Source organism: Rhinoderma darwinii, chromosome 5 (assembly GCF_050947455.1).
Source record: "Rhinoderma darwinii isolate aRhiDar2 chromosome 5, aRhiDar2.hap1, whole genome shotgun sequence".
Taxonomy (NCBI): domain Eukaryota; kingdom Metazoa; phylum Chordata; class Amphibia; order Anura; family Rhinodermatidae; genus Rhinoderma; species Rhinoderma darwinii.
Genome location: NC_134691.1, coordinates 55,223,734 through 55,242,699, shown reverse-complemented (window position 1 = coordinate 55,242,699; position 18,966 = coordinate 55,223,734). Strand labels below are relative to the sequence as shown.

At 40.9% G+C, this 18,966-nt stretch overlaps 1 protein-coding gene across 1 annotated transcript in view; it reads left to right on the top strand.

The window, feature by feature from the left end:
* Positions 1-18,966, top strand: part of NECAB1 (N-terminal EF-hand calcium binding protein 1) — a 218,528-nt gene that overhangs the window by 62,119 nt on the left and 137,443 nt on the right. The window contains exon 4 of the mRNA XM_075826018.1: positions 6,340-6,365. Within this exon, the coding sequence (XP_075682133.1) occupies positions 6,340-6,365 (26 nt within the window). The remainder of the gene's footprint in view (positions 1-6,339; positions 6,366-18,966) is intronic.

Here is an 18,966-nt window from a genome sequence, read left to right as displayed (position 1 = left end):
TTCAGGGCAGAGTGGCAAAGAAAAAGCCATATCTGAGACTGGCTAATAAAAGGAAAATATTAATATGGGCAAAAGCACACAGACATTGGACAGAGGAAGATTGGAAAAAAGTGTTATGGACAGACGAATCGAAGTTTGAGGTGTTTGGATCACACAGAAGAACATTTGTGAGACGCAGAAAAACTGAAAAGATGCTGGAAGAGTGCCTGACGCCATCTGTCAAGCATGGTGGAGGTAATGTGATGGTCTGGGGTTGCTTTGGTGCTGTTAAAGTGGGAGATTTGTACAAGGTAAAAGGGATTTTGAATAAGGAAGGCTATCACTCCATTTTGCAACGCCAGGCCATACCCTGTGGACAGCGCTTGATTGGAGCCAATTTCATCCTACAACAGGACAATGACCCAAAGCACACCTCCAAATTATGCAAGAACTATTTAGAGAAGAAGCAGGCAGCTGGCATTCTATCTGTAATGGAGTGGCCAGCGCAGTCACCAGATCTCAACCCCATAGAGCTGTTGTGGGAGCAGCTTGACCGTATGGTACGCAAGAAGTGCCCATCAATCCAATCCAACTTGTGGGAGGGCCTTCTGGAAGCATGGGGTGAAATTTCTCCCAATTACCTCAGCAAATTAAGAGCTAGAATGCCAAAGGTCTGCAATGCTGTAATTGCTGCAAATGGAGTATTCTTTGACGAAAGCAAAGTTTGAAGGAGAAAATTATTATTTCAAATAAAAATCATTATTTCTAACCTTGTCAATGTCTTGACTATATTTTCTAGTCATTTTACAACTCATTTGATAAATATAAGTGTGAGTTTTCATGGAAAACACAAAATTGTCTGGGTGACCCCAAACTTTTGAACGGTAGTGTATATCTATGAAAATGGCCAAAATGAGGCAGAAAAACAAGTTATATTCTATGAAAGTAGCGTATCTTGAAGATAGATCGCATATAAAAAATCTGATGGAATATCACAAACTGATTTATTGGAACGATGGCATCCTATTATAGTACCAAGCACAAATTTAGTGAGCTCCTTAGAATGCCCCATTCTTTTACAAATGTTTGTAAAGGCGGACTGCATGGCTTGGTGCTTGGTTTTATACACCAGTGGCAACGGAACTGCATGAAACACCTGAATTCACTGATTAAGAGATTTGTCCCAATACTTTTGTCCATATAGTGTATGACAGAAGAGCTCTAGAAAGATACCAAATTATGATATGAAACCTTCATGAATGAAACTGATATAGCTAGACAGAGCATTTTGGAAGTAGGGCAAGTAAACTACCAGCAAGAACAACATGTAGTCAGGATCCCCCTAACTTTATAGCTGCTTTATAAAATAATATAGGTCAGTGGGTATTAGATCCAGAAAAAATAGTGGAGATATCTGTTTCTTGCTATTGAAAACTATATCGCTCTAATTGTGGACATGATAATAAAGATATAAAGTAGCATCTAGATAATTTGGAAAATCCTCTAAGTATAGCCTAAAGATAAAGGTTAGATGGTCCACATTGGAGGAGCCTCAAATAATAAAGCAGCTGGGCTGGACTGTGTTCTATATGAAATCTATAGGCTTTATCAGGAGCTTTTATTTCCAGAGCTCTTAGAGGTTTTGCGCTATTCATATATGGTAGGGAAACTCACAGCATTATTGAATGAAGCGGAATTCATTATTATATTAAAAAAAAGAGAGATTTGTGGAGTCTTATCGGCTTTTATCACTGCTGAACACCGATATTGGTCAATCATTTTGTTAGTGATTGACTCCATTATTCATAAGGATCAGACATGTTTTCAGATTTTTATGGGGTAGATATTTGGAGAGTAATATTAGAGTTTTTACTCATTTACGATATGCACCGACAAAAGGGGGACTGCTTTCTTTGGATGCAATGACCTTTAGATTCAATTGGTCTTTTCTCTTACCAATATTGTTCAATATATTGGTAGAAATACCTACTATTATAATTAGATCTAATGAACAGATTAAGGGTTTTTCTCTTGGTCCTTATAAGTACAGGTTTTTTGGGTACGCAGATGACCTGTTCCTCTTTCTAGATGAAATGGAGTGGCTGGAGAATGTCAGCCGCAAGTATGAAATCTTTGGACAACCTGCGGGGGGTTAAAATTAATTGGTGCAAATCTAATTTGATTTTCATTTGATTTGCCCCCCCCCCCCCCCTTCGCTTCCTGGAGGATTTTAGGTTAAACTGGGGGAAATAATTTGTTTATTTGGGTATGAAGTTATATGAATTCCCATTGAACTATGTGGAGCTTAATAATCTCTCAATTCTATCGCAGATGAAGGTGAAGGTTAGAATTTGGAAACGACTGCCCCTAACATGGGTGATAGGTGTAGCTGATCATGTTACAAAAATTTTGAAAAAAAGAAATGTCTTAGATCTCCAAAACATGGGAATCAATTGTCCAAGATCTAATCTGAGAGGGGAACAAAATTTGGATTAAGCAGAATGTTAGGTCTAGACCGATATAAGTAGATGATCGAGGGAAGATCACAACAAATTAACTACCAAGAGGGACAGCGCCAAAGAGGGATTGCCCTTCCCCTTTGCATCTACTTGATCTCTACAACGGAATCCTGGTGGTCCTCCTACGAATCCCGTGCTGCAGTCCTCTCTTTACTGATATATACGCTTCAGGACGTTGTGCTCCTAGCACAACGTTATCAGCTGAGCACAACTCAAGCATCTTTTAATCCTATCTCCAGAAATCCTTTGGGATGATGCACCATGTGCGCTGTATATTTTTTTGTCTTTTATCAAACAGTAGACCGATAGTAGACGGAGAAGAGGCACAACCTAATTTTCATTTTTATTTTATCACATCAAAATTACATTTAACAGAATGGGCTCACATATCTGCTCATAAATGGTTCATGTCTTCAGGTTCAGGTATGTCTTGCTGTAAAGGAAATTTAGGATGTTAATTAATTACAAGCACATTTATTTAATAATACCATTTTAAAAACCTTTAAAGAATTGAAATTAACATATGGTATTTCTGAACAGGGGTATTATAGACAGATACTCCGTTATGCCTACAGGACTGCGATGAATAAATAAAGATTTAAGATTTTACCTTTTCATATTTTGGACTATTTAAAATCCAATAGGAATAGATGGGGTCTGGTATTATGTGTTATTTATAAAATACTAGGTTTTTTCCTCTAATGGTAATATGGTTATTCCATCACAAAATAACTGGTAGGGGGATTTGGGGAAAATTACAATGGTCAGATCTTTATAGAGCTACTTCCCAAATATCTCTGAATTACTCACATCGTACGATTCAATTCATGCTAGTTTCATAAGTGCGTGGAAACAACAGGTTAATAGGACCAAGCTCATTGAAAAAAGGTACTACATAAGTGGTAAGTAGAAATGTATCTCTTAATGAAGCAAATGGATAATGCACCCGGGTGAACAACAAAAAATTAAACTTGGGATTTAATGTAGGTTTTTCTTTTATATTTTCCTCTCTCTCTCCCGCTAGGGTGAGTTAGGGTTGGGTAACTTTATAAAATATATAAATTAAAGTATGTATTTATAGACTATAAGGCTGTGTTCACATCACCGTTCCTTTCCACTGAGGGGTTCCGTTGGAGGTTTCCGTCGGGTTTACCCCCTCAACTATAGTTACTGATTTACTGAGCGGTCGTGCATAGTGCATCTGCGCCATTGTGCATCCTAGGCAGCCCTGCCGCAGTGTGCAGAGTAGTGGCTGGAACAGAAAAAGGTAGCAGGATAAGGTTATTACAGTATCATTAAGAAAAATATGTTGTAAAATATGAGAGTTTCTAAAAATTTGAGAATCTACCACCGTATTTCCTTCATGTCACGCCAGGAAAGGGATCATCTTAAGAAGCGCTACAATGTGAGACCCTTAACAAACAGCTCTATATATCTCAGCTACCAGAATATTTTTAGTTTAACATGGGGGGGATTACTTGAAGTCACATCTTGATTTTCAGGTTCTAGGTGGCGCTAGACTATTATGCTATCATTGCTTTATTTTGTGGTGTCCGTATTGTGCAGAAAGCATAAATGAAAGATAAGGTATTATTTTAGGAAGATAATGCTTTGTATTTAAATTGAGTTCAGAATACACTGACCATGGATAATTCTATAGAAAATTTAGAATAAAAATCCATTGATGGATCAGAGATTATGCACAATTTTAATCAAGAAATATCAGCGTCAGATCCGATAGGGTTCTGAATATATTCTGACAATTTCAAGTGCTCGCCAATATTTCAATTCTTTGAGATGTGGCGGTTCAAACCTATTCAAATATTCATGAATGGAAGCTCAGTCATTCAGGTATACGGTACATGACAAGACTTTATGTGAAAGCAGCTTTCCAGAAACCTACAAATACATTCTGATTTTATTCTGCATTCAGCTTTTTCCTCGAGAGATGTAGTAAGACCAACTTCGTAGCAGCTGGGCTGACTTTTAATGCCTCAAATGGGGTCATCCATGTATCACAGAGGGAAACGACATAGGAAGCAGCAGAGTGTGCTTACAGGCTTCATTCCCCATGGAGGGGGAACGCTTTTACTGAACACAACCATGTGTCCGTCAAATACTTTATTCTCAGGAACCAGAATTGAAGGATTTCTCTCAACTGCAGCATTCTCTTGTATGTACAAACATGGCTCCTAATGTAAGGTTTAACCAATGATGACATTGTATATAGGAAATACAAACTAAAGACAGTTCATGCATAAATATTAAAGTGACAGATATATCAGAGCTGGATTTGTAATTGGTATATTTTGTGCATATTTCCTTTGTGTCACGCCAGGTATGGGACAGCTTAAGCAGCTCTACAATGTGAGACCCTTCATAAATTTCTGGACAAGTGAGCTAAAAATCACAGACAGACCAAAATTTTTACGGACACATTACAAAATCATTGCCTGGGAAAGTGTGCAGTGTTCTAGGAGTAACTCACCAATCAAAGCCTCGTTTGTAGGTTTCCCACGCTAACATACGTGATGTTTTCTCTGATTAGAGCCGTTCACTTTACCTTTTTTTCTCCATCCGGCCCAGACCACTGTGACGACTTATTCCAGCCACGACTCGTCTCTGCAGAATTTGACACAGACATTTTGGTTTCTCACTTTTCCAGCACCCTCCACACCTATACCCCATCTGAACAAACTCGCAATCCAGATGGTAATAATGATACCTCAGTGCCTGACACAATAAATGTGCCCCATCCGTAACCATGCCCCCATTGTGCCCTCTGTAAATAGCGCCACACAGCCCCCCTTGTAGATAGCGCCACACAGCCCCCTTGTAAATAGTACCACATAGCGCCACACAGCCCCCCCCTTTGTAGATAGCGTCACACACCTCCTCCCTTATAAATAGTGCCACACAGCCCCCCTTGTAAATAGTGCCACAGCTCCCCCCTTGTAAATAGTGCCACACAGCTCCCCCTTGTAAATAACGCCACACAGCTTCCCCTTGTAGATAGCGCCACACAGCCCCTCTTGTAAATAGCGCCAAACCCTCCCTTGCTGTTAGTGCCAATACCCCCATGCTCTTAGTGCCACACTCTCCCCCTTTCTCTCAGTGCCACATTCCCCCCTTTCTCTTAGTGCCACACTCCCCCCCCCCCATTGCTCTTAGCGCCACACTGCAAATAGAGTGGAGATCAGTAGCCTACTGCTACCACTCTACCCCCGGCCTGATGTGACTCACCATAGGAAGAGATGAGGAGGTCATGCGGCGCAGCAGCGGAGTTCCACTTCTGACTGGGGTCAGCGACGGCCCTGGATTGGATCAGTCCAGTCACTTGACCCCATAACGCTGACATGAGGTCAGGTGACTGGATTGGTCCACTCCCGAGCCGTCACCAGCCTCACTTGGTAGCAGTCTGCATATTTTCAGATTCCACAGAAGTCAAGCAGAATCTGAAAATATGCCCGGCCGCGGCCTATTCTTCCTTTGCACTGCGAATGTACATTTCAGCGCGTGCGCAGTACAAAGTTCCGAAGAATGAGGAAAAATCCCAGACACGTTTTTTTCTGCCGGACACTAATATACGAGAGGTACCCTTCCACATACAGGAAACGTGGATCATGTCCCCCTGGGGTAACATCTGCAGCTAATACAAAATCAGCAATCTAGTATTATGCATGAAATATTGGCAATATCTGTTTGTGAATCTATTTTTAACATGGCTCCAGTGAAAAATCAGGATGAGACATAACAATTGTGTTTTAGCTTCATAATTGAAACTGCAATTTTACTTCAATTTTGATATATTTTAACTTTAAACTATTTTTATTTTTTCCAGTAACCTGGACACAGAGGAGTTGTATGGTAAGATCATTTATGATTATCTTACAAATGTTCTTCTCCGTTATTAAGAATTGTCTCATACAAACATTGTTAATATTGTAGGAGTTCAAGGGGTTGTTTCATCCAGGCTACCCCTTTCCATACGCTATATTAGGGCATATGGGCATCATAGAGGGGTAAATGGGAGTTTCTGCAAAGAACAGTTCCAACTCTTGTGGACCCAATGCAGCCATTTATTACGTTGTTGGTCACTCATTTGAATTGGCGTCATAACACATTCTCATTACAGTGGCCCATGCAATTGAAATAAGAGACCACGTGGAGCTGATCGCTAGAGGTTAGAGAATCCAGAACTGCGATGATCAGCTGTGGCAGCTTCAATCTAAGAAAGGCGTGGTCCAGATGAGACAAACTCCATTTAAGACTACCCTTCATCCCTGCCAATAGAACCAATAATGGGCATTTGCAACAAATCATTGGGGGAGATTTAGCACAATAATTCTGCTACAAATTTACACCAAAAAAATGAGTACATGGCATGTGCCAAATTTATTATATGTATAAAAAATGAAAAAAAAAATATTTACGGCTGCACCATTTGTTGTCGTAAAATGATAATATACAGTATATGTACGTATTCTAGCCATCACGTGGCATAAGGAAGAAAACAGTGTATAACATTGCCAGCCTAAGTGCCCGTTCTTAGACTAAGAATAATTGGTCAGGGTTTGGGCTGATTGGGTGTGTTTCTTAGCTTTTGAAATGTTGAAGATTTTTCTTCCTTTGGATAGATTAAGTAAGACAAAACACCTACCAAACATAACCACCAGATCCAGAGATGGATACTATGTTTTGTATGAAGTCGAGAGAATAGCATAAATAGTGAATTTTTACTGAATATTTTACCAGTAATAATTTTCCTTTTGTGAGTAAATGAAGAGGATCTTACCCATCATGAGGTTATAGACAATATCTTCCCTTAAGTCTCCAGGAGAGTTGGTAAGAAGCTCTGTCAATGTTGCCGGTCTACCCTTTCCAATGGCTCTGCTGTGACTAATGGTGGGAGTCCCGGACAGGGGACCCCGTACCTATAAGTGCACATGCCCTAATGGCAGGGACGTGGCTTGGTGTGAGCTGGTCACAATTATCCCGAAATGTTACAAATTTAAAAAAATAAACCATTAACCAAACATTTACAAAGCTAGTGAGTGACATGCCATGAAATGGGAATACAATATTTTCTGATGATTAAGTGCACAATGGTTAAATTATATATATTTATGTAGACGTTTCTGGAACTTTTCTAAGGACTTTTTATGGTTTGAAAATGGTTTCTCCTATGGGAATACTCTACACTCAATGCTCACTTGCATGACTTATAAAACATTACCCAGCTTCTGGGTCACAAGTGAAACATAAGCGTCAAATTGCTAGTCTCTAGAGGTCAGTGTGGCATAAAAATTTCATTTTAGGTTTATTTTTTTCACTGTTTTCACTGATAATATCCACTGGACCACCAGGGACTTGACAGTATATTATACACAGGAGCATTAGGGATTTGACAGTATATTATACACAGGACCACCAGGGACTTGACAGTATGTTATATATAGGACCACCAGGGACTTGACAGTATATTATACACAGAACCACCAGGGACTTGACGGTATGTTATATATAGGACCACCAGGGACTTGACAGTATATTATACGCAGGACCATCAGGGACTTGATAGTATAGTACCACCAGTAATTAAAACAGAAAACACTTTAACATAGCCTTCAGGTATCAGCATTGTACACTTTAGAGCAGATTCTATAGTCTATATATTTTTTGCCACGTACAGTAGGATCTTATCACTAGACAGTCAGCTTGATATAGCACACTGATTATAATGGAATAATCCCAACTTTGTACACTATAATATATTATTTAACTGCATATTGCATATGCAGCATAAGGAAACCAGTCCACTGAAATCTGCTACCTTATTGGTTGTTAAGATAGACCGCAAAAGCCGACATCCATTCAACCAACACTCTGTGTTACCCTTTTATCTTAATTCCTTGAAAACATTTTATTGTCTTACATTTAATAGGACCCATTACTAATAATGTAAATGCCACACATGCATTAAAAATACTGTCACAGTCTAGTAATTGTTATTTGCTCCTTAGAGCCTGTGTATTGTATATCGTAGCCTTATAAGAACACTAAGGAATTTGCTAAATATGAACTTTTTCATAGAAGTATCTGAGATATCTGGATTGGTTGATTCCATAGTGGGGATGGGGTCTTTGGCGTACACTACCAGTCCTTGTTTCCTTTGGTTTAGTGTATGAGTCCCTGGTGTCCAGTCGTTTGTTGCTTATGGCGCCCAGTGTATTTTTTTATACACTTCCCGTTCAATGGTTGTACCTTCCTGTTTGCTACCACTACTACAGTCTGCTCTCTTCACTAAAGTATGTGTTATCACCATATAGGACTTCTTTACACTATATACCTCTACCTAATTCTAATTACAGCTCTTTAAATTTACTTTGGTGGAGTAGTTAAGAGCCACTGAATTTTAATATTTTGCCCCATTATTATAGTCAAAATGTTTTGAACGAAAGGAAACCGTGAAATGTTTGTATGTCAACACTCCTCTGTAATGGAAGGACTGGAGATTGTAGCACTGTTTATCTGGGAAATGTATGGCACTCTCAGGGCACTCTTTGGCAGGCACTATTTGTGAACTGTTTGGCACTCTGTGGGCACTGGTTAGGCTCTGTTCACATCTGCGTTGGGGTCCCGTTCTGAAGTTCCGTCCGAACAGGACCCTGAACAGACACAAACTGACACTGATTTCAATGGTGACGGAGCCAGTGCCCCTGGTTTCCGTTTGTCCCTTGTGCACCGGATCAGTCGTTTTTCCAGAAGCAATAGCGTAGTCGACTACGCTATTGTTTCCGGGAAAAAAACTACTGGTCCGGTGCACAAAATAGGCAAACGAAAACCACGGGCACCGGCTCAGTCACCATTGAAATCAATGGTGATGGAGACGGAAACTTCTGGTTTCCGTCGGTCTCAGTTTGTGTCTGCTCAGGGTCCCGTTCTGACGGAAACCTCCGACGGAACGTCAGAACGGGACCCCAACGCAGATGTGAACAGAGCCTTACATATATGCTGGCTTTATGTGGGTAGCATTTATTACAATGTGTTTCATTTTTGGATCTATGTGGGCACACTATTGTTCTTTGTCTGAAAGTATGGCACCCTCTTGGCATTGTTTGGTACCGTGTGGGCAAATGGCTTTATTGTTTTATGGTATATGAGGACTATTTTATGGTTGACTTGGTTTCATAGCATGTTTGAGATTAACTCACAGATTTTCAGAAATATTGAATTACATTCCAAAATCTTATTCTTTTGTTATTGAAGTAGTTTAAGGTATGATTTGGAACACCTTATTGTAATATCCACCTTCTTCCTAGCTTAAAGGGGTTTCCCAAGATAAACTTTCCTGCTGATATTGAGTTTAGCTTGGATGCAAGATCAACTTTGTACTTTACTTACTTTTAGGATAGTGCCCCCATTTCTAGATGCGGCCGCACGTCACGTGACCTGTGACGTAATCTATGGTTCTTGCTCTAGTGACATCCCGTATACCTATCCTATGGTGAAGAAGCCGCTAGTCCCTCACCAATATACGAGACGTCACTTGTGACGTGACATACAGGGGCTGGTCAATTTAGAAGCAGGGAAAACGGATGCGCGGTCCCGCTGTACTCTGTACAGAACAGCGCCTTACATCGCTGTCTGGTGGAGATGCAGCCCCGCGATGTAAACAAACCGTGCACGATGCGGATGCAGACAGCGGCTGCAAAGTAAATATAATTCTAGGGTAGGAACTTGTTTTTTATCAGGTACAAATGTCATTTCAGTGTGTTTTTAAAAAAAAATGAACTTGGAAAACTCCTTTAAGTTTCTTCATTGACAGTGTAACATTAGCTTCCAGGATTACATATTTAGGAGAATCCCTTCTTCTTTTTATCCACATAATATTACCACTGACTGCCACACAACCACAAAGTAACAGAACCACCCCCATGCTGAACAGTTGGCAAGATTTTATTTTCGTGAAGTGCCTCTCCTTTTCCCCCAAACATACTGTTGGTAATCATAACCAAAAAGTCAAGAAACCTGCCGGCAATATTATATGACTGCTCCAACTATCTTCATTATTAAAGCAATTTAGCAGAACAATTGTATATACTGTTGGTGTGTTTCTCAGAAGGTTGACTTCACCATTTGTGATCTAGTGGACTAGTACAAAGTCCATTCTCTACAAAAAGTGCGTTTCTTTTTTAGAAGTACAGTGGGTGGATTTTATTAAGACTGGTATTTCATACAGTAAAGTTCACTGGCGCACACCTCTTAATAAATTAGGCACATCTCTGGCCATCCATGTGCCAGAAAGTCAGTCATATTTGCTCTATAATTTATGTCAATTTCTGGCGTAATTTCTAATAAATTTGTCAGCTTTTTACTACGCTCTGCTTACTTTTTGGTAAAGTGTGTGAGCGGCACAAACGCCACAAAAGTAAATTCTTTGCACAAACTGTAACTTTCCGGCATTTGCACATTTTCCATGACAGAAAACTGGCATAGAACAATTGACAAATCCCCCCCCCAGTATATCTTAAAGTAACACATAATTTGCAAATGTTTCCTGCACATCTGATACCAGGGTAGAGTTATTTGGGCTGATGATATGTTTGTCAGGGATGGAACTATAGAGGGTGCATAGATCGCAGTCAAACCTGGGTCCTGGAGGCGGAGTGGCCCCATATGAGGAGACTAGTACTATAAATTATGCATCATAGTTGGGAGTTCTTACAGATTTTACATTGCGAATCAGCAGCTTCTTTTTACTCCAATTTTTGGCAAAAATCAAATACAGCATATTGCTTCTGATGTCTTATACAAATAGTGACTCAATAGTTAGCAATACCGTTTGGTGCGCTGAGGTCTTAGTTTGAACCCAAGGCCAACAACTCAAATGAGAAAAATCGTGAGTTTTCAGACTATGAAAGTCCTGCGCTCTAAATGATAATTTGTTTAAGTGACATTTAAATGAGTAATAAATTATTTAATCATGAATTTAACAACTTTGTATCATGGCTGGTATAAAACTAAACTGAGGACTAATACAGTGATATAAGACCCATTGATCAAGTGGTCAGAATGTGCATCATGGTTAGGGTATGTTCACACGGCTTATTTTCAGACGTTTTTCGGGCCGTAAACGCCCAAACGCCTCCAAACATCTGCCCATTGATTTCAATGGGAAAAACTGAATTTTGTTCCCACGGGGTGCAAAAAAACGCCCAGTAAAATAGAAGTGCATGTCACTTTTTGAGCCATTTTTTGAGCCGTTTTCATTGACTCAATAGAAAAACCGCTCTAAAAATGGCCGTAAAAAAACGCTGCAAAAAACTCAAGTTTCTTAAAAAATGGCTGAAAATCAGGGGCTGTTTTGCCTGTTTTGTTAAGCGTGTGAACATAGCCTTAGGGTATATTTACATGGCCAATTTTCAGCCGTTTTTCAAGCCGTAAATGCCCTGAAAAACGGCTGAAAATTCGGGGGCTCCAAACATCTACCCATTGATTTCAATGGGAAAAACAGCGTTCCGTTCCCACGGGGCATTTTTTACGCAGCCAGTTTTAAAAACGGCGCGTAAAAAAAGTCCCGTAAAAAGAGGTGCATGTCACTTCTTGAGCCGTTTTTGGAGCCGTTTTTCATTTGGCCAATAGAAAAACAGCTACAAAAACAGCAGTAAAAAACGCATCAAAAAACGCTTGATGCATAAAAAACGTCTGTAAATCAGAGGCTGTTTTCCCTTGAAAGCAGCTCCGTATTTTACAGCCGTTTTTTCTAGCGTGTGAACATACCGTTAGAGGTAAATCTTAATGAAACAAAGAAAGAAGAGGAAACTGGAAATGTAGAGAGGAGTCCTGGCTATTATTCACACTATATTTTATAGTACTTTTACCGTGGGGTACGTTCACATGCTAAAGTAAAATCGGCTGTAAAATACGGAGCTGTTTTCAAGGGAAAACAGCCTCTGATTTTCATCCGTTTTTAAAGCATCAACCGTTTTTTGATGCGTTTTTTGGAGCCGTTTTTGGAGCTATTTTCCAAAAACGGCTGAAGAAGTGACATGCACTTCTTTTTACGGGGCTTTTTTTTACGCCCTGTTTTTTCAAATGGTTGCCTGAACAAAACACAGTTTTTCCCATTGAAATCAATGGGCAGATGTTTGGAGGCGTTCAGCTTCAGTTTTTCCAGGCATTTTTCCAGGTGTTTATGCCCGGGAAAAATGCCTGAAAACACAGCGTGTGAACATACACTTACAATCAACTCCTAACATAATATGTATGTGGAATAGGTTCTCCAATATTGTTTTTGTATTTGGCCATTCACAGAAGTCTTTGGGAATTCTTTGAACTTCCAAGATAGTCCGTCCTTCCTAATCCAGACTTCCCTTACAAGACTGCATCTAGCTAGTTGTTTCGTTGGTTCAGAGCACAGTTCCAATTATAAAATATGTATTATCCAGGTAGAAAGTATGGGCAACAATGAGCCACAACAGTCACCACAAACATAGGCACAGACTCAAGACATTTCGGGGCACCTCAAGCCGTCTCCTTCCACAGTTCAAAACATACAGTCCTGAATCATCTGCTTTCCTATAAAATTGTCATTACAGTGTGTGTGAAATAGGACAAATCGATTTTGAGCCCCACCGGAGCCAGGCTTGATGTGAATAAAATCCGTATACTGCGCTGTGGACTATGGTGCTATATATATATATATATATATATATATATATATATATATATATATATATATATAGGGGGGAGATAAAAACAATAAAGAAGTAATCAGAATATTGGTGCACATGAAATTATTTTGTCCCGGATACTTTCCACTGCAGCTTAAATGGGTTTTCCCAGCATAGCCAATTATGGCATATCCATACAATATGCGTAAAAGTTTGAAAAGTCGGGGTCCCACTTATGTTAGGCCCCCCACTATCAGTCCGCCAGGTGAGCTGGTACCTGGCCTGAACTTCCAGATGAAGATTGAATGGGGGAGATGACCCTCCCATTCATACTACATGGTATAAGTTTTTTAAATGGGAGCCTATGAGTGACGGATGCCATTGTATGGTATGCCACGATCATTAGATTAATGTATACATCGTGAGCTTTCCATGACTTTTTTTTAATGACGTATACATGTTAAATGGATGCCATAATAGCCACTGTCAGGCATCCATCAAAGTCTACATTTAACATATACGTCAGGAGCTTTTCACGGTGTATGTGATAAACGTAACGTATGCCAAAATAGGGAGGTGAATGGGGCATAAGTTAAGAAAACTTCAACTCTTTTTAACTCAAGATTGTCTGAATCTGGAATAGGCAACAGGGCAATGATCCTCAGTACACAAACAAGCTGATAATAGATTATTTCTTGAATCATGGTGTGAACTTGCTTTTTTGGCATTTATCATGTGGATATTGTTAATTGAATCGCGCCAAGGTGAAATCATTATGCGCTATTTCAAAGAAAGTGAACTACTTGAGCAACTGGAATGTAAATCAGCTCAGTAAATCCTAAGCATCCTGCAAAACACAAATAGTTATTTTCAGTTCTATTGTGCGAGTGCCTGATTGCTCTTCAGAAAGGAAACAGAACTTTTAAAGTACATTGTAAAATCTTCCAATAGCTTTCCAGACTTGGCAGCTGAAATCAGATGTGTTGTTCGGCCTGAACAATTTGGCAGGCAGCAGCTAATCTTCGAGTTCTAAAGATCTATTTTTGCTACTTTGTTGAATGGTAGCAATTATTAATGATGCATGTAATACAAAGAGAACAGTTTAAAGGGGTATTCCAGTTTCAGCAAATAAAACGTATTCATTGTCATATAGTAAGTTATGCAACTTTCTAATATACTTTCTGTATAAATTCCTTTCGGGTTTTAAGATCTCTGCTTGTAGTCATTGAACAGGAACATTCATTGTTTACTTCCAGAGATTGAAACGTGTCCTGGTCATGTGATGGACACACAGATGCACCGCTCACAGATTTCTAATAACTGTATTGTAATGTGTCATCCACCTGTGTATCCATCCCATTAACAAGGCTCTTCCTCTGCCGAATTAAACTATCTTCTCGGTTGGCTACAGGCTCTACAGTAGGGACGGGCTGCACCTGAATGGAGAGGGTGCCACTGTGCTGGCAAAACTTTAACCACATGCCGCCGCAGCCATTTTTCGGGTTTTTCAATTTGGCCTTCTCGTCTTCCAAAAGCCATAACCTTTTTATTTTGTATAAGGGCTTGTTCTTTTTCAGGACGAGTCATTGTTTTATTGGCAACATGTACTGTACCATATAATGTACTGGGAAACTGAAAAACAAAACATTGAGGAAAATGGGAAAAAAACAACTATTCCTCCATTGTTTTTGTATTTTGTTTTTCTGGTGTTCACTGTGCAGTAAGACGACATGTTAACCTTATTCTGCGGGTCAATACGAATATGCCGATACCAAATGTATAACGTTTTTGTTATGAATCTGTACTACTTTTACAAAAGTATTTGTTAAAAATGAAAAAAATTTGAGTCGCCATATTCTAAGAGCCATAACGCTTTTATTTTTACGTGAACAGAGTGGTGTGAGGGCTTGCTTTTTGCGGTGCGAGCTGTCATTTTTATTCTTACCATTTTTAAGTACAAACGACTTTTGATCACTTTTTATAAAAAAAATATATTTTGGGGAGCTTATATGAGCATTTTTTTTTTATATTATCCTTTTATTTATTTATTTTTTACTTTCATCCTGCAGTTTAATTAATGTTAAATTGTAATAGTTACGACTTTTACAGATTAGACGATACCAATTGTTTATTTTTTTTACATTGTTGTAAAAAATTGGAAATGTTTCTTTTAATCATTTTTTATTTTTATGTACATTTACTAAGAACGTTTTTTTTAACACTTTTTTTTATTTTTTTTAAAATTCTCCCTAGGGAACATGAACAAGTGATCATTTGTTCGCTGGTATAAAATACTGCAATACCCATGTATTGCAGTGTATTGTCATTTTTACCGGCCACTGGTAGTGTTTAATTATAGCAGAAAGATGGCAGACCTGGGGTCCTTCATTAGGTATCCAGGCTGCCATGACAATAATTGGAACCCCGCCATCACGTCATGGGGGGCTGATGGAGTGACAGAAGGATCCCCCTTCTTTCTTACAGCTTACTTACGGCTAAGTGGTTAAACGTCCAGGATCATAGTTATCTCCGATCCCGACCATTACAGTGAAGTGTCGGCTGTAACATACAGCTGACACCTGCAGAGTACAAAGATTTACAAAGATTTCAATAGGAAATGTAAAAATGAAATCAAGTTAGCAAAATTAGCCACAGAAAAACAAATAGCTAACGACATTAACATAAATCCCAAAAATTTTATATTTTATAAATATATAAATGGCAAAAAGAAAAAATTTAATAATATTGGCACTTTAAAATTGAAGGGGTTATTCTTTACCAAGGAAAGAATTCTGGGTAGAGGAAGGAGCAGGCATGTGACCGGGTGTCGGTCGAAGCTCCGCCCCCCACCTCCTCTGTCCTGCGATGCACCGCTATGCTGTGCTGCTCCGGACCCAACCCCTGCTAATTGATGTAGCTGGCACACTGATCTGGCTGGGCTAATGCTGCTACTAACATCGCTACATGCTAGTCCTTGTAGCGAGCGCCAATCCTCTTGGCTTTCTAACTTGGTCTGCTGGCTCTCTCCTGGCTCTCCTGGTCAAACTTTTTATCTGCAATCCAGTTTTGCCTCTCCTGTCTTCATTTTTGTATTTATCATTGTGGCCTGCACAATTCCATTCCTACACCCTTGTATAAGTCTAGGACCCTAAGGCGTTCAAAACCTGGAGGGGTGAGATCGTTCCTATCAACATCAGAGTTTATCTGTGCATTATATTTTTAACAGCTGATATGTGCTGATTTATAAACGGTTGTCTGCCTGAGTGTCTATCTGCTACTTGCTTGCTTGCTTCGTTTTTTTGGGGTTTTTTCCTCCTTTTTTAAATTTTTTAGTTGCTAGTACTGCTGATTTATTTCTACTCAAACAGGATTTTTTTTTGTTGTCTGTGTTTAGTGGAAAGTGGTCTGATCTGTGATTTCGGTCAGATCATATTTTTGGTGCAGATATGCCTCCAAAGAAACATGACAAGGATAATGTTCAAGCAAGCAAAAGATACAGTGGGGGCTCTGAAGGCAAAGCTGCACCTCCAAGGATAAATAAATTCCTATCCTCCCCCACCTCTTTGACTTATGAGGAAACCAGTAACCTGGAAGAGCATTGTATTATGGCAGGAGAGGAGTCAGAGAGTGCGTATGGAGAGGGCGAATGTTATGACCCATTGTCCAAGACTCCAACTATGAAGGCAATTCTCCAGACTCTTAAAACTCACAGGTCCTGCATCGTGTCGGCACCAGAGGCTACAGTTGATTCTGCAGCAGCAACAGCGTTTGCAGGTAAGTAGCTACATCGCATCTCCTTCACTGGAGACGCCAGCGATCACTTCCGCTCTGGTCCACTGCATCCCCTACATGGGAATCATCATCATCAATTAGCCCATGATTCCCCTGGACTATAAGAAGGGGTCTGCCCCTTTGCTCATTGCCTGAGCGTTGTTAGTATTCCCATGTCAGTCTTGAAAATGGTCCCTTAGTATTATTCCGTTCCCCTTGTTTCCCGTGCCCTGCTGCTTGTATCCTGTTTCCCGTGCTGTGTCCTTGTTCCTGAGCCTGTTCATGTTGGAGTCATGTCCTACTGCACCTGCTTTCACTGTCATCTGATGCATAGTGTCATCTGCCATGTCCAGTGTCATCTACCACATCCAGTGTTACCCGCCATGTCTGGTGCAGCCTCCTGCACCTGCTGTCGTCCGCCACATCTGCTGTACCCACCTCCATCTATGCTAGAGCCTTGGACACTGTCTGGACTATTCAGGTACCCTAGAACAGGACTTTGTATTGATTGGGTGCTCTGTTGCTTGGCCAGATGCCTCCCCGCTATGGCGGTGCTGCCTAGTGGGTCCACAAACCCACAGATCGTAACGGTACGCTCATGCCATGGACCCCGCTGGTTAACCCGAGACCTTGACAACACAAGCCATGCTGGCAGAGATGCAAGATCTTCAGTCACGGCAAGACCAACTCCTCCTGTCGGTGAACGCCATTGCACATCGGCTGGTTGCTCAAGCCACATTAGTCACTGCACCTATTCCTGCTGTTCCTCCTGCTACACCTGCTGTCTGTACCAGTGCCAGTCCCCGCTACCTCCTCGCTATGGCGGAGATACGAGGTCCTGCAGGGTATTTCTGAATCCGTGCCAGATCCACTTCAGACTACATGCCAGGGCATTCTCCTTTGATGATGCCAGGATCGCCTTCATAATCTCTCTCCTTACTGGCAAAGCCCTGGCATGGGCAAATCCTCTGTGGGAACATCAGGGACCAGAGACCCTTGACTTGCAGTGCTTTTTACGGACTTTCCGTTCGATATTTTAAGAACCTGGGAGAGTTTCTTCTGCTGCTGCATCCCTGCTGACCCTACACCAGGGAGACCTCTCCGAGGGCCAGTATGCCATTCAGTATCGTACCCTGGCTGCTGAACTAACTTGAAGCAACGAGGCCTTGGTGGCCACATTCTGGCAGGGACTGTCTTTTGGGATTAAGGACGACTTTGCCGCTCGCGATCTGCCTCCTACCCTGGAAGATCTCATCCTACGCTCCCTGACATGAGGTCTCGGGAGCGTTCCCAAGATGTTCTCCGGGAGAGAGGATTTCCTAGGCTGGCTTCTACTTTCCAGCAATCCCTACTGTCCTCTTTAGTAGTCCCACCCGAGGAGCCTATGCAGATGGACCGGGCCAAATTGTCTACCGGGGAGAGACAACACAGACACACTTCAGCACTTTGTATTGCAGCCTCGGAGGCCATGTTGTGCGTTTGTGTCCCCAGAGGCCAAGAGAGACCCCATTGCCTAGGATTGGTTGGAGGGACAACCCTAGGTGGAACAGTATCAAATATAAAATTAAATTCCAAGCTGACCATTCCTTTGACCATAGTGTCCGGCGAGAAGACGCACTGGGTTTCTGCCTATCTGGACTCCGGGTCCGCTGCAAACTTCATCCAAAAGGATCTAGTGTATCATCTCCTGTTGTCCACAGTTCCCCTGGAGACATCTTTGGCTGTTGCCTCAGTGAATGGACTGCCTCTGCCCAATCTGATTTGTATCTGAGACCAAGCCGCTGAAGCTCCAAGTTGGAGTCCTTCATTCGGAACTAATTTTGTTTCTTGTTTTGCCCAAAGCTGTCAGTACGGTTCTGCTGGGCCTGCCTTGGCTTTGACTACATGCTCCAGTCCTGGACTGGAGCTCTGGAGAGGTTCTCCAATGGCGCTCCAAATTTCTCAATCACTGTCTGTTGCAGATCCATCCTGTCCAGCCTCCTCTGCCTCAGTCATTGGCAGAATTACCCCCTCATTTCGCT